General features: G+C 39.3%; 1 protein-coding gene across 2 annotated transcripts in view; it reads right to left on the minus strand.

Moving 5' to 3' along the window:
* Nucleotides 1-13,383, minus strand: part of LOC124863441 (MAGUK p55 subfamily member 2-like) — a 30,658-nt gene extending 17,275 nt beyond the window's left edge. Inside the window, exons 1-6 of one of the 2 annotated variants that reach the window (XM_047357810.1) lie at nt 13,014-13,383; nt 4,207-4,255; nt 3,858-3,958; nt 3,607-3,762; nt 3,263-3,433; nt 821-928 (exon numbers count right to left, since the gene is read on the minus strand). In XM_047357810.1, the coding sequence (XP_047213766.1) occupies nt 821-928; nt 3,263-3,433; nt 3,607-3,762; nt 3,858-3,958; nt 4,207-4,237 (567 nt within the window). In that variant the 5' untranslated portion in view covers nt 4,238-4,255; nt 13,014-13,383. The remainder of the gene's footprint in view (nt 1-820; nt 929-3,262; nt 3,434-3,606; nt 3,763-3,857; nt 3,959-4,206; nt 4,256-13,013) is intronic. The other variant, XM_047357811.1, reaches the window with a different exon arrangement.
* Between the last annotated feature and the right edge of the window lie 204 nt (nt 13,384-13,587).

Raw genomic sequence — 13,587 nt, forward strand, 5'->3', positions numbered from 1 at the left:
TTTGTAACACTTTGACTTATCAATGCTGATTTTAACTGGTTCTCTTTTAGTGCCAGGATATAAAAACAGCATTCATCAGATTTTTATAGACTTCCTGCAGAGAGCACTTAATTACTTAAACCAGGAGCAGTGGTGATGTCACACTGTGTGTGATAGAGAAAGAGCAGTTACTGTAAAACATGGCTTTAATATTTTAAAACAAGGACAAGGTGTATTCAAATAGTAAATGTTTTACATTTCAAACTAGCCTTAGCATTATACGAGCACTTTATACTTTGCTCACTGTTTCCACTCTGGAATGACCTGTTAGCTTCGACGACTGATTAAAGATCTGGATTTTTGGGTCGTTGTGTGGTGTAGGGCTACAGCGGGGGCTCCATACACAGAGGCTTCAGTCTTACATGCAGCTGTTCAGGGTTCCGTTCCCCACCTTGAGACCTTTGCTGCATGTCTTCCCCCCTTCTCTTTCTGCCCATTTCCTCTCTGGTAACTGTCAATAAAGGCCTCTAATTAAAAAATAAAGTCCGGTCACCAGCCAATTTTAAGGTAAATCTCTAGTCTTAATGTGTGTTTTGTGGTTCAGGTTATCTACCAGGCTAGTAAGTCTGTGGTCACTGACAGTGATAAGGCTCAGTGTGGATATAAATAATTAAAGAGGTTTTTAATTATGTTGTTACCTTTAGACAGAAGAAAACAAATAGATGTATTTTTTTGTAAAGAATATGCTCCAATATGGCTTTATATTTATTACAAAACTATATAGATTAGAAAAAAAAGCCCCATTTCAAAAAGTGGAGGAAAGTAGAAATTAGATAAATGCCTCTTTGATGACGTCTCCAACATGCAGCAGGCCTTGCTGGTCTATAATCCCACCGTGGAGGATGCGAGCTATCACCAGCTCTCCGGCTTCCACTTTGAACGTCACACCCTGTAACAACAAACAAAAGCTGTATGTGTGAATTCAAAAATTGCACAAAGTTCTGCTCAGTTATGGTTGAGGTGCAAAGACACCCTCCATTTCTGCTACCTGTATGACCCCTTCTCTTTTCCAATGGTTATAATCAGTCTGACAGAGAGAGGTATCCCAATCCTTGTGGTTTTTAGTATAACAATGACCATCAGTGGGCTTTAGATGGATAAACTTTATCAGTTTATTATTTTACTTAGTTTCCCTACATGTGGCCCTTTCTGGGGTGGCCGGGCTCTGGCACTCGTTCCGAACCCTTTGTGGGGTGCCTTGAGACGACATTGTTGTAAATAAGCGCAATATAAATAAATAAACTGAACTGAAACTATCTGTGTAGTTATGCTGCTATAGGCTTAGGCTGCTGGAGGACATAATGACCACTTTCACCCTCTTCGATACATTCTCACACTACTCTCCAATTTTGCATTATTTGCTGTTATTTCAGCTTTTAACTTTATGTTCTCTCTTTTCTCTTTCTAGAAGCTACACCTGGCCTGACTCTGTGTCAACCTGTGACACTTTCTGGAGAGGGGCATCGTCCAAGCTTCTGCTGGCAACAACTTAATGCTCACCTTCTACAGATGATCCACATGGCCCTGTCTTTTAGTGTTTAACCCTTTCTCTCTCCTAGACATGGCTACTGACTGAGCTTCTACTGTGACTAACTCTATGTTCTCTCTTTCAGACTCTAACCTTGAAAACTGGATCAGAGTTTATCTGTTCTTTCTTTCTAGGTGAAACAACTAAAGGAGCTACATCCATTAACATTTACTTTTCCTTCCCATAGAAAGTACTCCTAGATCAGTGCTTCTTTTTTCTTTTTGTGCTTTGTTCTCTCAAACCCCCAGTCGGTCGTGGCAGATGGCCGCTCACACTGAGCCTGGTTCTGGTTCTGCTGGAGGTTTCTTCCTGTTAAAAGGGAGTTTTTCCTCTCCACTGTCGCTACATGCATGCTCAGTATGAGGGATTGCTACAAAGTCAACGCCAGTGACTGTCCACTGTCTCTACATGCTCATCCAGGAGGAGTGAATGCTGCAAGTCACTGACTGGATGCAATCTGCTGGGTTTCCTTAGATAGAAAAATATTTTAACCAATTTGAATAAATAACTGAATCTGACTGAACTGTTCAATGATTAGGATTAATTGGAATATATGAACCTGACTTTTGTGAAGTGCCTTGAGACAACATGTGTTGTGAATTGGCGCTATATAAATAAACTGAATAGAATATAATATAATAGAATAACCAACAAATTATAGAGCTGGGACCCTTTCAGGTGGAGTGTTGCCAAAACAAAATTTGTAAAGATACAGGAGAGCGCAGCATCCTCACCATCATCTCTGGGAAGTGACTTAAACAGGACACAACCACAATACTGAGATAGACTAGGAAAGAGTTAGAACATATGGTATGAGTTCTAGATTCATTTGCAAAGCTCTGTTATTTTACTATAAGAACTGCTTGTTTTCTCTCACATAAAACGCTGAACTGAAGTACATTTATGAAGACTGCCAGGTACAGAGCTGTGAAGAAGTGTTTGTCTCCTTACAGGTTTCTTCCATTTTTGCTTTTTTGCCACACTTAAATCTTTCAGATCATCAAACTAATTTTAATATCAGACAAAAGTAATCTGAGTAAATACATCAGGCAGTTTTTAAATCATAATTTCATTTATTAGGGAGGGAAAGTAAAGCCATTCAAACCACCCTAGCTCTATATCAAAAAGTAACCCCCCCCTAATTACTAGTTGTGCCACCCTTGGTAACAACTACCTTCAAGCATTTGTGATAACTGGAAATGAGTCTTACTATTACTATGGAGGAATTTTGGCCCACTCCTCTTTGCAGAATTATCTTCATTTAGCCACCTTGCCAGTCATGTCTCAACATCTTAATTAGAGTTAACACCTGACTTTGACTAGGCAACTCAAAAACCTTCATTTCGCTGTTTTTGAGTCATGCAGAGCTGGACTTGTGTTCTCCAGACCATTGTCCTGCCACATAACCCAAGGAGTCTTAATTTCATTAGGGATTAGCTTCAGGATTTTCTGCTAGAGGAGAATTCATGTTTCTGGGTTTGTTTTACAGTGATGGACTGGTGACCTACCAATGTTGTACCCTGCCTTCATTTAGCCACCTTGCCACCTTATGAACTGCCTGGGGCGAGGGCCACCTTGACCCCAGCCAGTTCATAATTACAAATGTAACATCTCTGCTGATTTGGTCAAACTAGACATGCTTATCTTTAACTACAACAATACAATGCTATGTGTTTATGCACTGACGCTTCTTACCAGATGCTCCCCGGCTACTTTACGTATGCCAACCATGCGTATAGCATCAGAAGGCAGAGCTGGATTGGTTGCCTGGCTGTCTTCTTGTTCATGATCAACAAAATCACACGGACTGGGATGTTGGCTATCACATGCTTGGGAGGCCACTGAATCATGAGTCTCTAGTAGAGACTAAGAGAAGGAAAAGGACACGTGAAAGATTAGTTTGACTCATTTGTAATATTCAGATTTACTTTTATTCAACCAAATGACCAATGAACAAGAAGATATTTTACTATAAATTCTGTTATTTCCTGTTTAAACGCCCTAAAATGCAGCATGATGTGTTTCTGTCCATTCTGCACCTGGAAGTGAGGCTGTGTGAGAATGCCGGCAAGCTCAGCTGCAGTGTCAGAGCGCTGTGTGAATGGATCGAGATCTCTGAGGATTTCCTGCAGGAGCTCTACATTGTTCTCCCTCACTGGCGACAACCGGGGCTCCTTTGGGCTCTCCTCTTGCTCCTAACACATTCATCAAGAGTGATGTGTTATTAGAAGTAAAAGACAAATCTTTTTTAAAACCCACTTCTATTTCAACCATTGTGTGTATACCCCACCAAAGGGCTTTCCATAATGCCTTTGAGGTAGATTAGGTCCAGGTCATTGGCAATGGTGGAACTGGTGGTGCTGTCACTCATTGCTTCCAATACCTGGGGAACTGACACAAACATATACAGCAGCCTTAATGCAAACATTCATTTAGAAGATACAAATCCTACCAGACATCTCAGAGTATTAATAACATTACTTTAAAGGAAATCAGACATTCCTGAATTAAAATTCAGTTGATGCACAGAGAAGAGCCTTTGGATGAACAAAGGAAGGAGCAATTGTTAATAAAGGAAAACAGAGAAAAATAATTTTATGGTGATAACTGCTAATATGACGGAGGATGTTAGGTCTCACCAGGCTCTGTCCTGGTGGAGGCCACAGGCATGGCAGAACTTCAGTCAATCTGAGAGAGATAGAGAAAGGGAAAATAGGGTGGCGAGATGGCTAACAGAATCAATGTATTAAAAGGTTAAGCAAAATGTGACAGATTTTAAGAACAAGTTTATTCTTAACTTCTATCATCTGCATTCCATACTGACATCTTTTCTTCAAATGTAGCCAAATCAGAACCACAATATCTTAGGGAATTTTATGTATTTGACCAACATCATAATGCATAGTTGGAGGTGGAGGAATAACGATGTTTTTTTTTTTAACAAATGGAAATCTGAAATGTGTGAGGTGCATTTGCTTTTAGCCCTCTTTACCCCACAAAATAATACCAAATCCAGTGCAACCACTTGCTGTCAAAAACAGTAATTAATAACTAGAGTCCAGTTGTGTGCAATTTAATCTCCGCGTAAATCCAGCTGTTCTTTAAAGACCTCATAGGTTGGTTAGCATTAGAGAACAAACTGTATCATGAAGACCAAGGAGCACCGCATATAGATCAATGAGAAAGTTTTGGAGTAGTTTCAAGTAGGGCTAGATTCTAAAGCAATATTCAAAGCTTTGAACATCTCAAAAAGCTCTGTTCAAACCAACATCTGAACATGGAGAAAGGATCTACAGGTCCTTCTCAAAATATTAGCATATTGTGATAAAGTTAATTATTTTCCATAATGTCATGATGAAAATTTAACATTCATATATTTTAGATTCATTGCACACTAACTGAAATATTTCAGGTCTTTTATTGTCTTAATACGGATGATTTTGGCATACAGCTCATGAAAACCCAAAATTCCTATCTCACAAAATTAGCATATTTCATCCGACCAATAAAAGAAAAGTGTTTTTAATACAAAAAACGTCAACCTTCAAATAATCATGTACAGTTATGCACTCAATACTTGGTCGGGAATCCTTTTGCAGAAATGACTGCTTCAATGCGGCGTGGCATGGAGGCAATCAGCCTGTGGCACTGCTGAGGTCTTATGGAGGCCCAGGATGCTTCGATAGCGGCCTTTAGCTCATCCAGAGTGTTGGGTCTTGAGTCTCTCAACGTTCTCTTCACAATATCCCACAGATTCTCTATGGGGTTCAGGTCAGGAGAGTTGGCAGGCCAATTGAGCACAATGATACCATGGTCAGTAAACCATTTACCAGTGGTTTTGGCACTGTGAGCAGGTGCCAGGTCGTGCTGAAAAATGAAATCTTCATCTCCATAAAGCTTTTCAGCAGATGGAAGCATGAAGTGCTCCAAAATCTCCTGATAGCTAGCTGCATTGACCCTGCCCTTGATAAAACACAGTGGACCAACACCAGCAGCTGACACGGCACCCCAGACCATCACTGACTGTGGGTACTTGACACTGGACTTCTGGCATTTTGGCATTTCCTTCTCCCCAGTCTTCCTCCAGACTCTGGCACCTTGATTTCCGAATGACATGCAGAATTTGCTTTCATCCGAAAAAAGTACTTTGGACCACTGAGCAACAGTCCAGTGCTGCTTCTCTGTAGCCCAGGTCAGGCGCTTCTGCCGCTGTTTCTGGTTCAAAACTGGCTTGACCTGGGGAATGCGGCACCTGTAGCCCATTTCCTGCACACGCCTGTGCACGGTGGCTCTGGATGTTTCTACTCCAGACTCAGTCCACTGCTTCCGCAGGTCCCCCAAGGTCTGGAATCGGCCCTTCTCCACAATCTTCCTCAGGGTCCGGTCACCTCTTCTCGTTGTGCAGTGTTTTCTGCCACACTTTTTCCTTCCCACAGACTTCCCACTGAGGTGCCTTGATACAGCACTCTGGGAACAGCCTATTCATTCAGAAATTTCTTTCTGTGTCTTACCCTCTTGCTTGAGGGTGTCAATAGTGGCCTTCTGGACAGCAGTCAGGTCGGCAGTCTTACCCATGATTGTGGTTTTGAGTGATGAACCAGGCTGGGAGTTTTAAAGGCCTCAGGAATCTTTTGTAGGTGTTTAGAGTTAACTCGTTGATTCAGATGATTAGGTTCATAGCTCGTTTAGAGACCCTTTTAATGATATGCTAATTTTGTGAGATAGGAATTTTGGGTTTTCATGAGCTGTATGCTAAAATCATCCGTATTAAGACAATAAAAGACCTGAAATATTTCAGTTAGTGTGCAATGAATCTAAAATATATGAATGTTAAATTTTCATCATGACATTATGGAAAATAATGAACTTTATCACAATATGCTAATATTTTGAGAAGGACCTGTATAACCCTATAGAAAGTAATGGCTGAGAGCTAAACTGACAATGATACCATTAGCTAGAAAAGCAGCCAAGAGGTCCATGGTAACTCTGGAGAAGCTGCAGAGATTTCCAGCTCAGATGTTAGATCACCATGACAACTCATACAGCTCCAGTTATTTGGATCAAGCAAAAATAAACCTTTTACATGTAACTATGTATCTATCCTTGTTGCAATAGAAAGCTGCTGTGAAATCTCAATCTGCCAACAGGAAAACAGTTCTCTGGCATTTGTGGAAGAGTAGTTAGAAGAAGAGAGTGTTGAAATCCATAAGAAGTTCTGTTTGCAGTTTGTTCCACAAGTCATGTAAAGAACACAGCAAACATGTGGGGAAGGTGCTCTGGTCAGATGAGACCCAAACTTTTTTGCCTGCATAGAAAACACTTTATGTGATGAAAAACACTGCACATCACCCTGAACACAAAATTCCCCACAGTGATACACAGTGGAAGCAGCATCATAATGGGGGGGATGGTTTTTTCAGTAGCTGGCATGACAGCAAAAGATGGTTCCACAAAGTATTGACTCAGGTGGGCTAAATACCGATGTATACCACACTTCTCAGATTTATATTTAAAAAATTTGAATCACTGTATCCTTTTCCGCCTCCTTCCACTACAAAATGATGAACTACTTTGTTTTGGCCTAATCACATTAAATTAAAATTAAATTCACTAAACGTTTTTAGTCATAATGTGGCAAAATGTGGAAGATTTCAAGGGGTAGGAATCTTTTGCTATCTGAAAAGCCAGGTAATGGTGGTTCAGATAGATGAATCAGTGTTATGTCTACAGACAACTTAGGAAAAAACTAGATTAAACTGGATCTTTAGGAACATTGGTACCATCAGCCTGACACAAAGAAAATTAGTTTCCTGTTTTTTATTCTGACTTATAAATGAATAACCAGCGATAGCATATTTTGGTAGAAAATAAATCCTATCTTCCTAAATAAATCCTATCCTACCTTCCAAAATGGCTCTATGCTTAAAACTTGGTAAACATCTTGCTAAACTTACAATCGGCATTTCTTTACTAATTACCTGTGTTATCAGATGTTACGCAGGTGAAAAAACTCAAAAACAACCCTTAAACTATAGTGTCCCTGAACACTTTAGGTGAATCTGAGCACTGAATCATTCGGTAATGAATGCCTTTCAGGTACTTCAGCTTGAGTTATAAAAAGGTTGATGAATGAAACTGCCAAAACAACTATGTTTATGTCATACATATATATATGTCAGACATGTAAACAAAGTCCAGTTTGTGATGTAGCACAAACTGGACTTTGTTTACATGTTTCTGAATTATTCAAGAAATATACCTCCTTTTTCTCATCACACAGAAAACACACACACACACAGAGCAGGCAGTGATGTCAGCAAGAGAAGGCGGAGCTTCTACGATTGTTCCAGAATGAAGGCTTGCACAGACTGATGAGAGAGGGAATAAGGAGGGGCATGTGGTTGTAACTAATCTACACTTCACCATGACAACTCATACAGCTACAGTTATTTGGACCAAACAAAAACAAACCATTTACATGTAACTATGTATCTATCCTTGTTGCAATGAAAAGCTGCTGTGAAATCTCATGGCTGCCATGGCAACGGGTCATCTGTCAGTTTTTCACTCACACATCACTACTTATTGCTACAGTAGGATTACACAAAACCGTAGGCAAAAGCAAGATAGGCTGAGAGGCAAAATACTGATCAGAAAGAAAAATGTGTGAAAGAGACTACAAGGAGCCAATTATAATTTCAGCTTTAAAAAAACTCCTTTTATGATCATCCTTTTATTGCACAAATATTTAAGTTGATATCAACAAAATAATACAAAACACTATAGTTCCAAACTGTGATTTTAAGTACAGCAAAATGTCAGTTATTATATAACTCATCAGAAAGGCAGAAATCTTTCTGTATTAATATAAAAAATCTGAAGTATTACTCTACAATTAAAACAACGTTTAGTCAGGGTGCAAATTTAGTAAGACCTCTGCCAATTCAAGGGTTTTAATGTAGGAAATGTCTGACCAAATTATTACAAGATAACCTCAAATGTACAAAAATATAAAGAGCAGAGTCCACCGTGTACATTTACTGTTCTACTGATGTATTTTTGAACACAGGTGCTCATAAACCCTTAAGAGCCGGTGTGTGTTAAGCCATCATCATACTACTCTGACTAATGCAGCTGAATCACACTTTATTCCAAGGCGTCCTGTTGCTCAGTGGATTTAGAGCAGATACATGCTTTGCTCTGAAACACTACAACTTTGCTTAAAAAAGTTGTATACTAATAATTAAATTCAATTTCAGTTCAATTTTATTTATATAGCGGCAGTTCACAACACGTCATCTCAAGGCACTTTACAAAGTCAATTCAATTGAATCACACAGATTTCAAGTCAGGTACATTCCAATTAATCCTAACTATCAAACAGTGCAGTCAGATTCAGTTTATTATTCAAATTGGTTAAAATATTTTTCTATCTAAGGAAACCCAGCAGATTGCATCCAGTCAGTGACTTGCAGCATTCACTCCTCCTGGATGAGCATGTAGAGACAGTGGACAGTCACTGGCATTGACTTTGCTGCAATCCCTCATACTGAGCATGCATGTAGCGACAATAAATATGACATAACAGTAAATGCCCCTCCCACTCACGACAAGGTAAAAGCACAGATATAACTATGCTTTTCTGCATCAGTATGGGCTGATGGTCAAAATTAGTTAAAATATTGGTATATCACAGCTTAACAAAAAACAAATTGTTAGCCTCATAGCATTAGTGCCTAGATCTTTTGACTTAGGCAATTATGCTATGAGGCTAACAATATACTTATTATTAAGAAATAAATTGAATCAATTCCTCTATACCAGGGTTTTCTACTTGCTCTCATGCAAGTCATACATAAAGTTATTATAAATGAGGGTAGTATTTACTTCACAAACCAGATTTGTAACCTATTGTAGAAAGACATATCCCACATCACTTCCCAGTTGAAAGGCATTGCTCAGGTATTTTGTCGATGATGTCTGATCACTGATTTTGTGAAGCCCTGACCTATCAATACTGATTTTAGCCCATTCTGATTTTACTTTAGCAACAATACATCTCAAAGTTGTAGAGCTGTCTTTTTCTGCATTATTTGATATCTGCAGAAACTGTAAAATCCTCTAGGTTATGGGGCACTTTTCTGTACAGATAAAAAGAGACTAAAAAGAATCCCAGCATAGCTCATTTATTCCTTTACAAGACACATCGGTCTGTGTGTAATCTCTGCAGAAATAGTAGGCCCATACCTTAACTGTGAGATTTCTAAAAGACTGCCAGCATTCCTAATCCTGAATGAATTGTCATAGATAGACTTGGACTGTTTAAAATGACAAAACACAACACATTTATATACAGTACAGGTCTATGTAAAAAACAATTATATAAAATAAATAAATCAGGCAACTTCTGCTTATCTGAAACGCTGCAAGTCTTAACCAACACCATGAACATGGTTCATATTATGCCTATCCTTAAATCCCTGCTCAGCTCCTCATTTGTAAAATGACAGAATTTTACATCTTGATGGTCTATAAGGCACTGAAACATGTTGGGCCTACCTACATAGTTGCTAGTCAGGTATGAGCCATAACTCTCTGGTTATCAGACACCTGTTCACTCATTTAGTTTCTATGCTCCTGAAACCAACTGCCTGAAAACCTGAGATGTGCAGAAACTGTTGGCTTCTTTAAATCAGGGCTAAGAACATTACTGTTTAATAAAACTTCCACATAGAGGCTGAATATTGCTTTATCATTTCTACAATTTTTGCCCTTTTATTTGCTTAAATTCTGTTTCTTTGTATCCAATTATATTTCACGTTTTTATGCTTTTATGTGATGCTTTATTTGTGTTTTTGATTGACCTGTTTTTTGATCTGTTTCTTTGTTGTTCTTGTAAAGCACTTTGAATTACCCTGTGTATAAATGGTGCTTTACAAATACACTTGCTTTGCTTTTCCTGACAGTACAGTCACAACCCTGCTTTATGTATGAAACAAGTGACGCTGAAAAACAAATGAAATGCCATACTTTTCTACAGTTTTGTTAATCTTGGAATAGGCCATTGTCTCCCTTAGTTCTTTTTCTTTATGCTCTCCTGGCTAACCCCCTCTTTCCCTCTGTAGTCAATCACCCTCTATTATCATTCTATTTATGCAAACACGCCCCCAACCCACTCATCACTCCCCCTCCTCCATTCATCTCCGCTATCCATCTGCTGGCTAAGCCATGAAACAAATGTCATAGATGCAGCTATACAGCACACTTAAGACTACTCGCTCAGTTTTTTTAATTTTTAAAGAACATAATTGTTGGAAATGAGATCTTATGACCTAGTTCATTTCCTATAACCTTTCTGTCTTTTACAAATTCAGAAGAAGATATCTTAATCCACAGCTTAAGACATAAGTGTAGTAAGAGGTATGCTAAATGTGCAGTTCATTTAGATGTGATAATAATGGTGTGTTTGCATCCAAGTGTGGGGTCGAGATTTTACTGTGGCTGGTGGCTCGAATCTGAGGATTTTTAGTCTAATAGACCTTGCCCGGTAACCAGCTGGCTGAAAATGGAAAAAAAAACAAAAAACTGATTATTTTCTGATCAGTGAACCTAAAGTGCTCTGCGATGGACTGGTGACCTGTCCAGGGTGTACCCGGCCTCCTGCCCATAGACTGCTGGAGATAGGCACCAGCTTCCACACGACCCACTATGGAAGAAGCGGTATAGAAGATGACTGACTGACTGAACTTACAGCATTAAATGCTATCATATTCTGCTGACAGCAACACTCTCTGTGTGGAAGTTGTTATTGAGTGCAGAACACTCAAGGTTAGCTATTTTGAGTATCAGTGTTTAAAAGTTAAGAGGGAGGAAGCACAAAAGCAGTTAGAAGCTATTTAACAGCAGAAACTTTTGTATAAATCATGTCTTGTCATGTCTGTGTTTTTTTAGACTAAGAGAGAGTGGGACATTTAGCACATAATAGGAAGCCTGTGCAGAGTACATCAAAGTTGCTCCGTTTTGTCCTCCTGCACTTTCAAATGTGGTCAGTTATAAAACGTGTTTGACTTGGAAACATTGGCAGGTGTTTGGAAAGAGTTAAAGTAAGGATCTACAATCTTTAGTTTTTTAGGAAAGCTAGATTCCCTTACTGCTAATAAGATAGTAAAGACAGTTTGAAATGTCGACTCTAATCTGCAAGTCAACAATGACTCGATACAATCTGCTGGGTTTCCTTTGACAGAAAACTTTTTAACCTTAATGAATAATAAACTGAATTTCACCACATTGTTTGATCATTAGATTTAGTCGGAATGTATGCACTTGACTTGGAATCTGTATGATTCGATTGAATTGACTTCTTGTTTTGTGAAGTGTCATTAGATGTGTTGTGAACTGGAGCTACATAAACTGAATTGAATTAAATCTTTGCATCACCCTGTTTTACAGTGACTATAACAATCACAGTGTAACTGTCACAGTGTTTTTGAGGTTGGCACCATGTAAAGATGCCATAGTTGGCATTCAATTCGCAGCTCCCCATTCTGCTTTCTACTTCTACTGGCTACTTCACTTGAATCAGATCAATCAGAACTACGTTTGTTAGGTTTTAGTTGAAATAAAAATACTGCTCACAGATTCTTTAAAATAAAGTTCATGATTTGTGAATCCTTTTTGAGAAAACACAAATAATTGGAGCCTTCTTTTAATGTCTCCAACAAGAAAACATGGGTACTGCATGTACATCACAATAGTTTTTACAGATTCATCTAGAAGTCCACAGATCCATCCATAGTCTACACCTGGTTATCCCCGCTGGGTTGCGAGGGTGGGGGGAAGGTGGAGTACACCATCCCAGTGGAAACACAGGACAGACAATCACGCACACGCTCATTCCTACGCCAATTTAGAAAGCCCAGTTGTTGGTCGTGTTTTTTGGCTTGTGGCAGGAAGTCGCAGTACCCAGAGAGAACCCACGGATGCTTGGGAAGAACCCAGGCCAGGACTCAAACCCGGGACCTTCTAGCAGCAAACAAAGTGGGTCATTCCTTCAAGTCTATGTGCCTTTTCTTTAGTAAATTTTAGTTTAAATCATGCCTCTTTTTAACCCACTGCGTGTAACGCCCACCTAAAACATGTAGCTACACACAATAGGAGATGCAGAGAGCTCTTCTAATTAGTCCCAGAGGCCATATATAACAAAAAAAGACACACCCACTTTGAAAACGCACACAACCAAAAATCTGACCAGATAGAGAACAAAGAAACTATTTACCACATCACCTACAGCCTCGCAATCATTGCATCCAGTCATGGAATCACTCAAACATGCACCTTTATCAAAACAGATCCAATAGCGCATCTCTAATAATAAGTCAAGGAGAGAGGCAGAATGCGGCAAACACCGGCTCTTTGTTTCGGTCTGTGGAGACCATCTTCCTACCTTTGAACACAGGGAGACAAGTTTTTGTTGTCTAGATGTCTCGTGCGTATCTTGTTGTCGTCTTGCTTGAATACGTGAAGAACGGCGACGGTGTCAATGATAAATACCCGCAACTTCCGTCAAAACTTCAGAATAAAATATTTTGACATTGGCGATGAAACACCAGGGTAGGCTCGCTGTACCTGTCTCCCAACAAGATTACAACACTGGACTCAATGCACTGAACGAATGGGGCCCCGGTGGGTCCCTCCTTCTGCCCCACACACAACCAAACACACACCCACTGAGTCACATCAGCAGTCACTCCCATAAAGTAGCGCAACACCTTTCAGGAGAGATGCACCACTAATAAAAGCTACTCTCAGATACTCTTGATAAAGTTTAGTGCTCGGTAATCTGTAAAAATTGCAAATACTGCATTAAGTGCAGAGTACTCCAAGGACCGATCCTGACAAAATTAAAAATAAAAGCAGAAATGTATATATTTTCTTTTTCCTTTTCCTTAAACATGCATTTCATCAAGAAATGTATATATTTTCTTTTTCCTTTTCCTTAGACATGTGTTTTCATTAAG

Source organism: Girardinichthys multiradiatus, chromosome X (genome assembly GCF_021462225.1).
Source record: "Girardinichthys multiradiatus isolate DD_20200921_A chromosome X, DD_fGirMul_XY1, whole genome shotgun sequence".
Classification (NCBI taxonomy): domain Eukaryota; kingdom Metazoa; phylum Chordata; class Actinopteri; order Cyprinodontiformes; family Goodeidae; genus Girardinichthys; species Girardinichthys multiradiatus.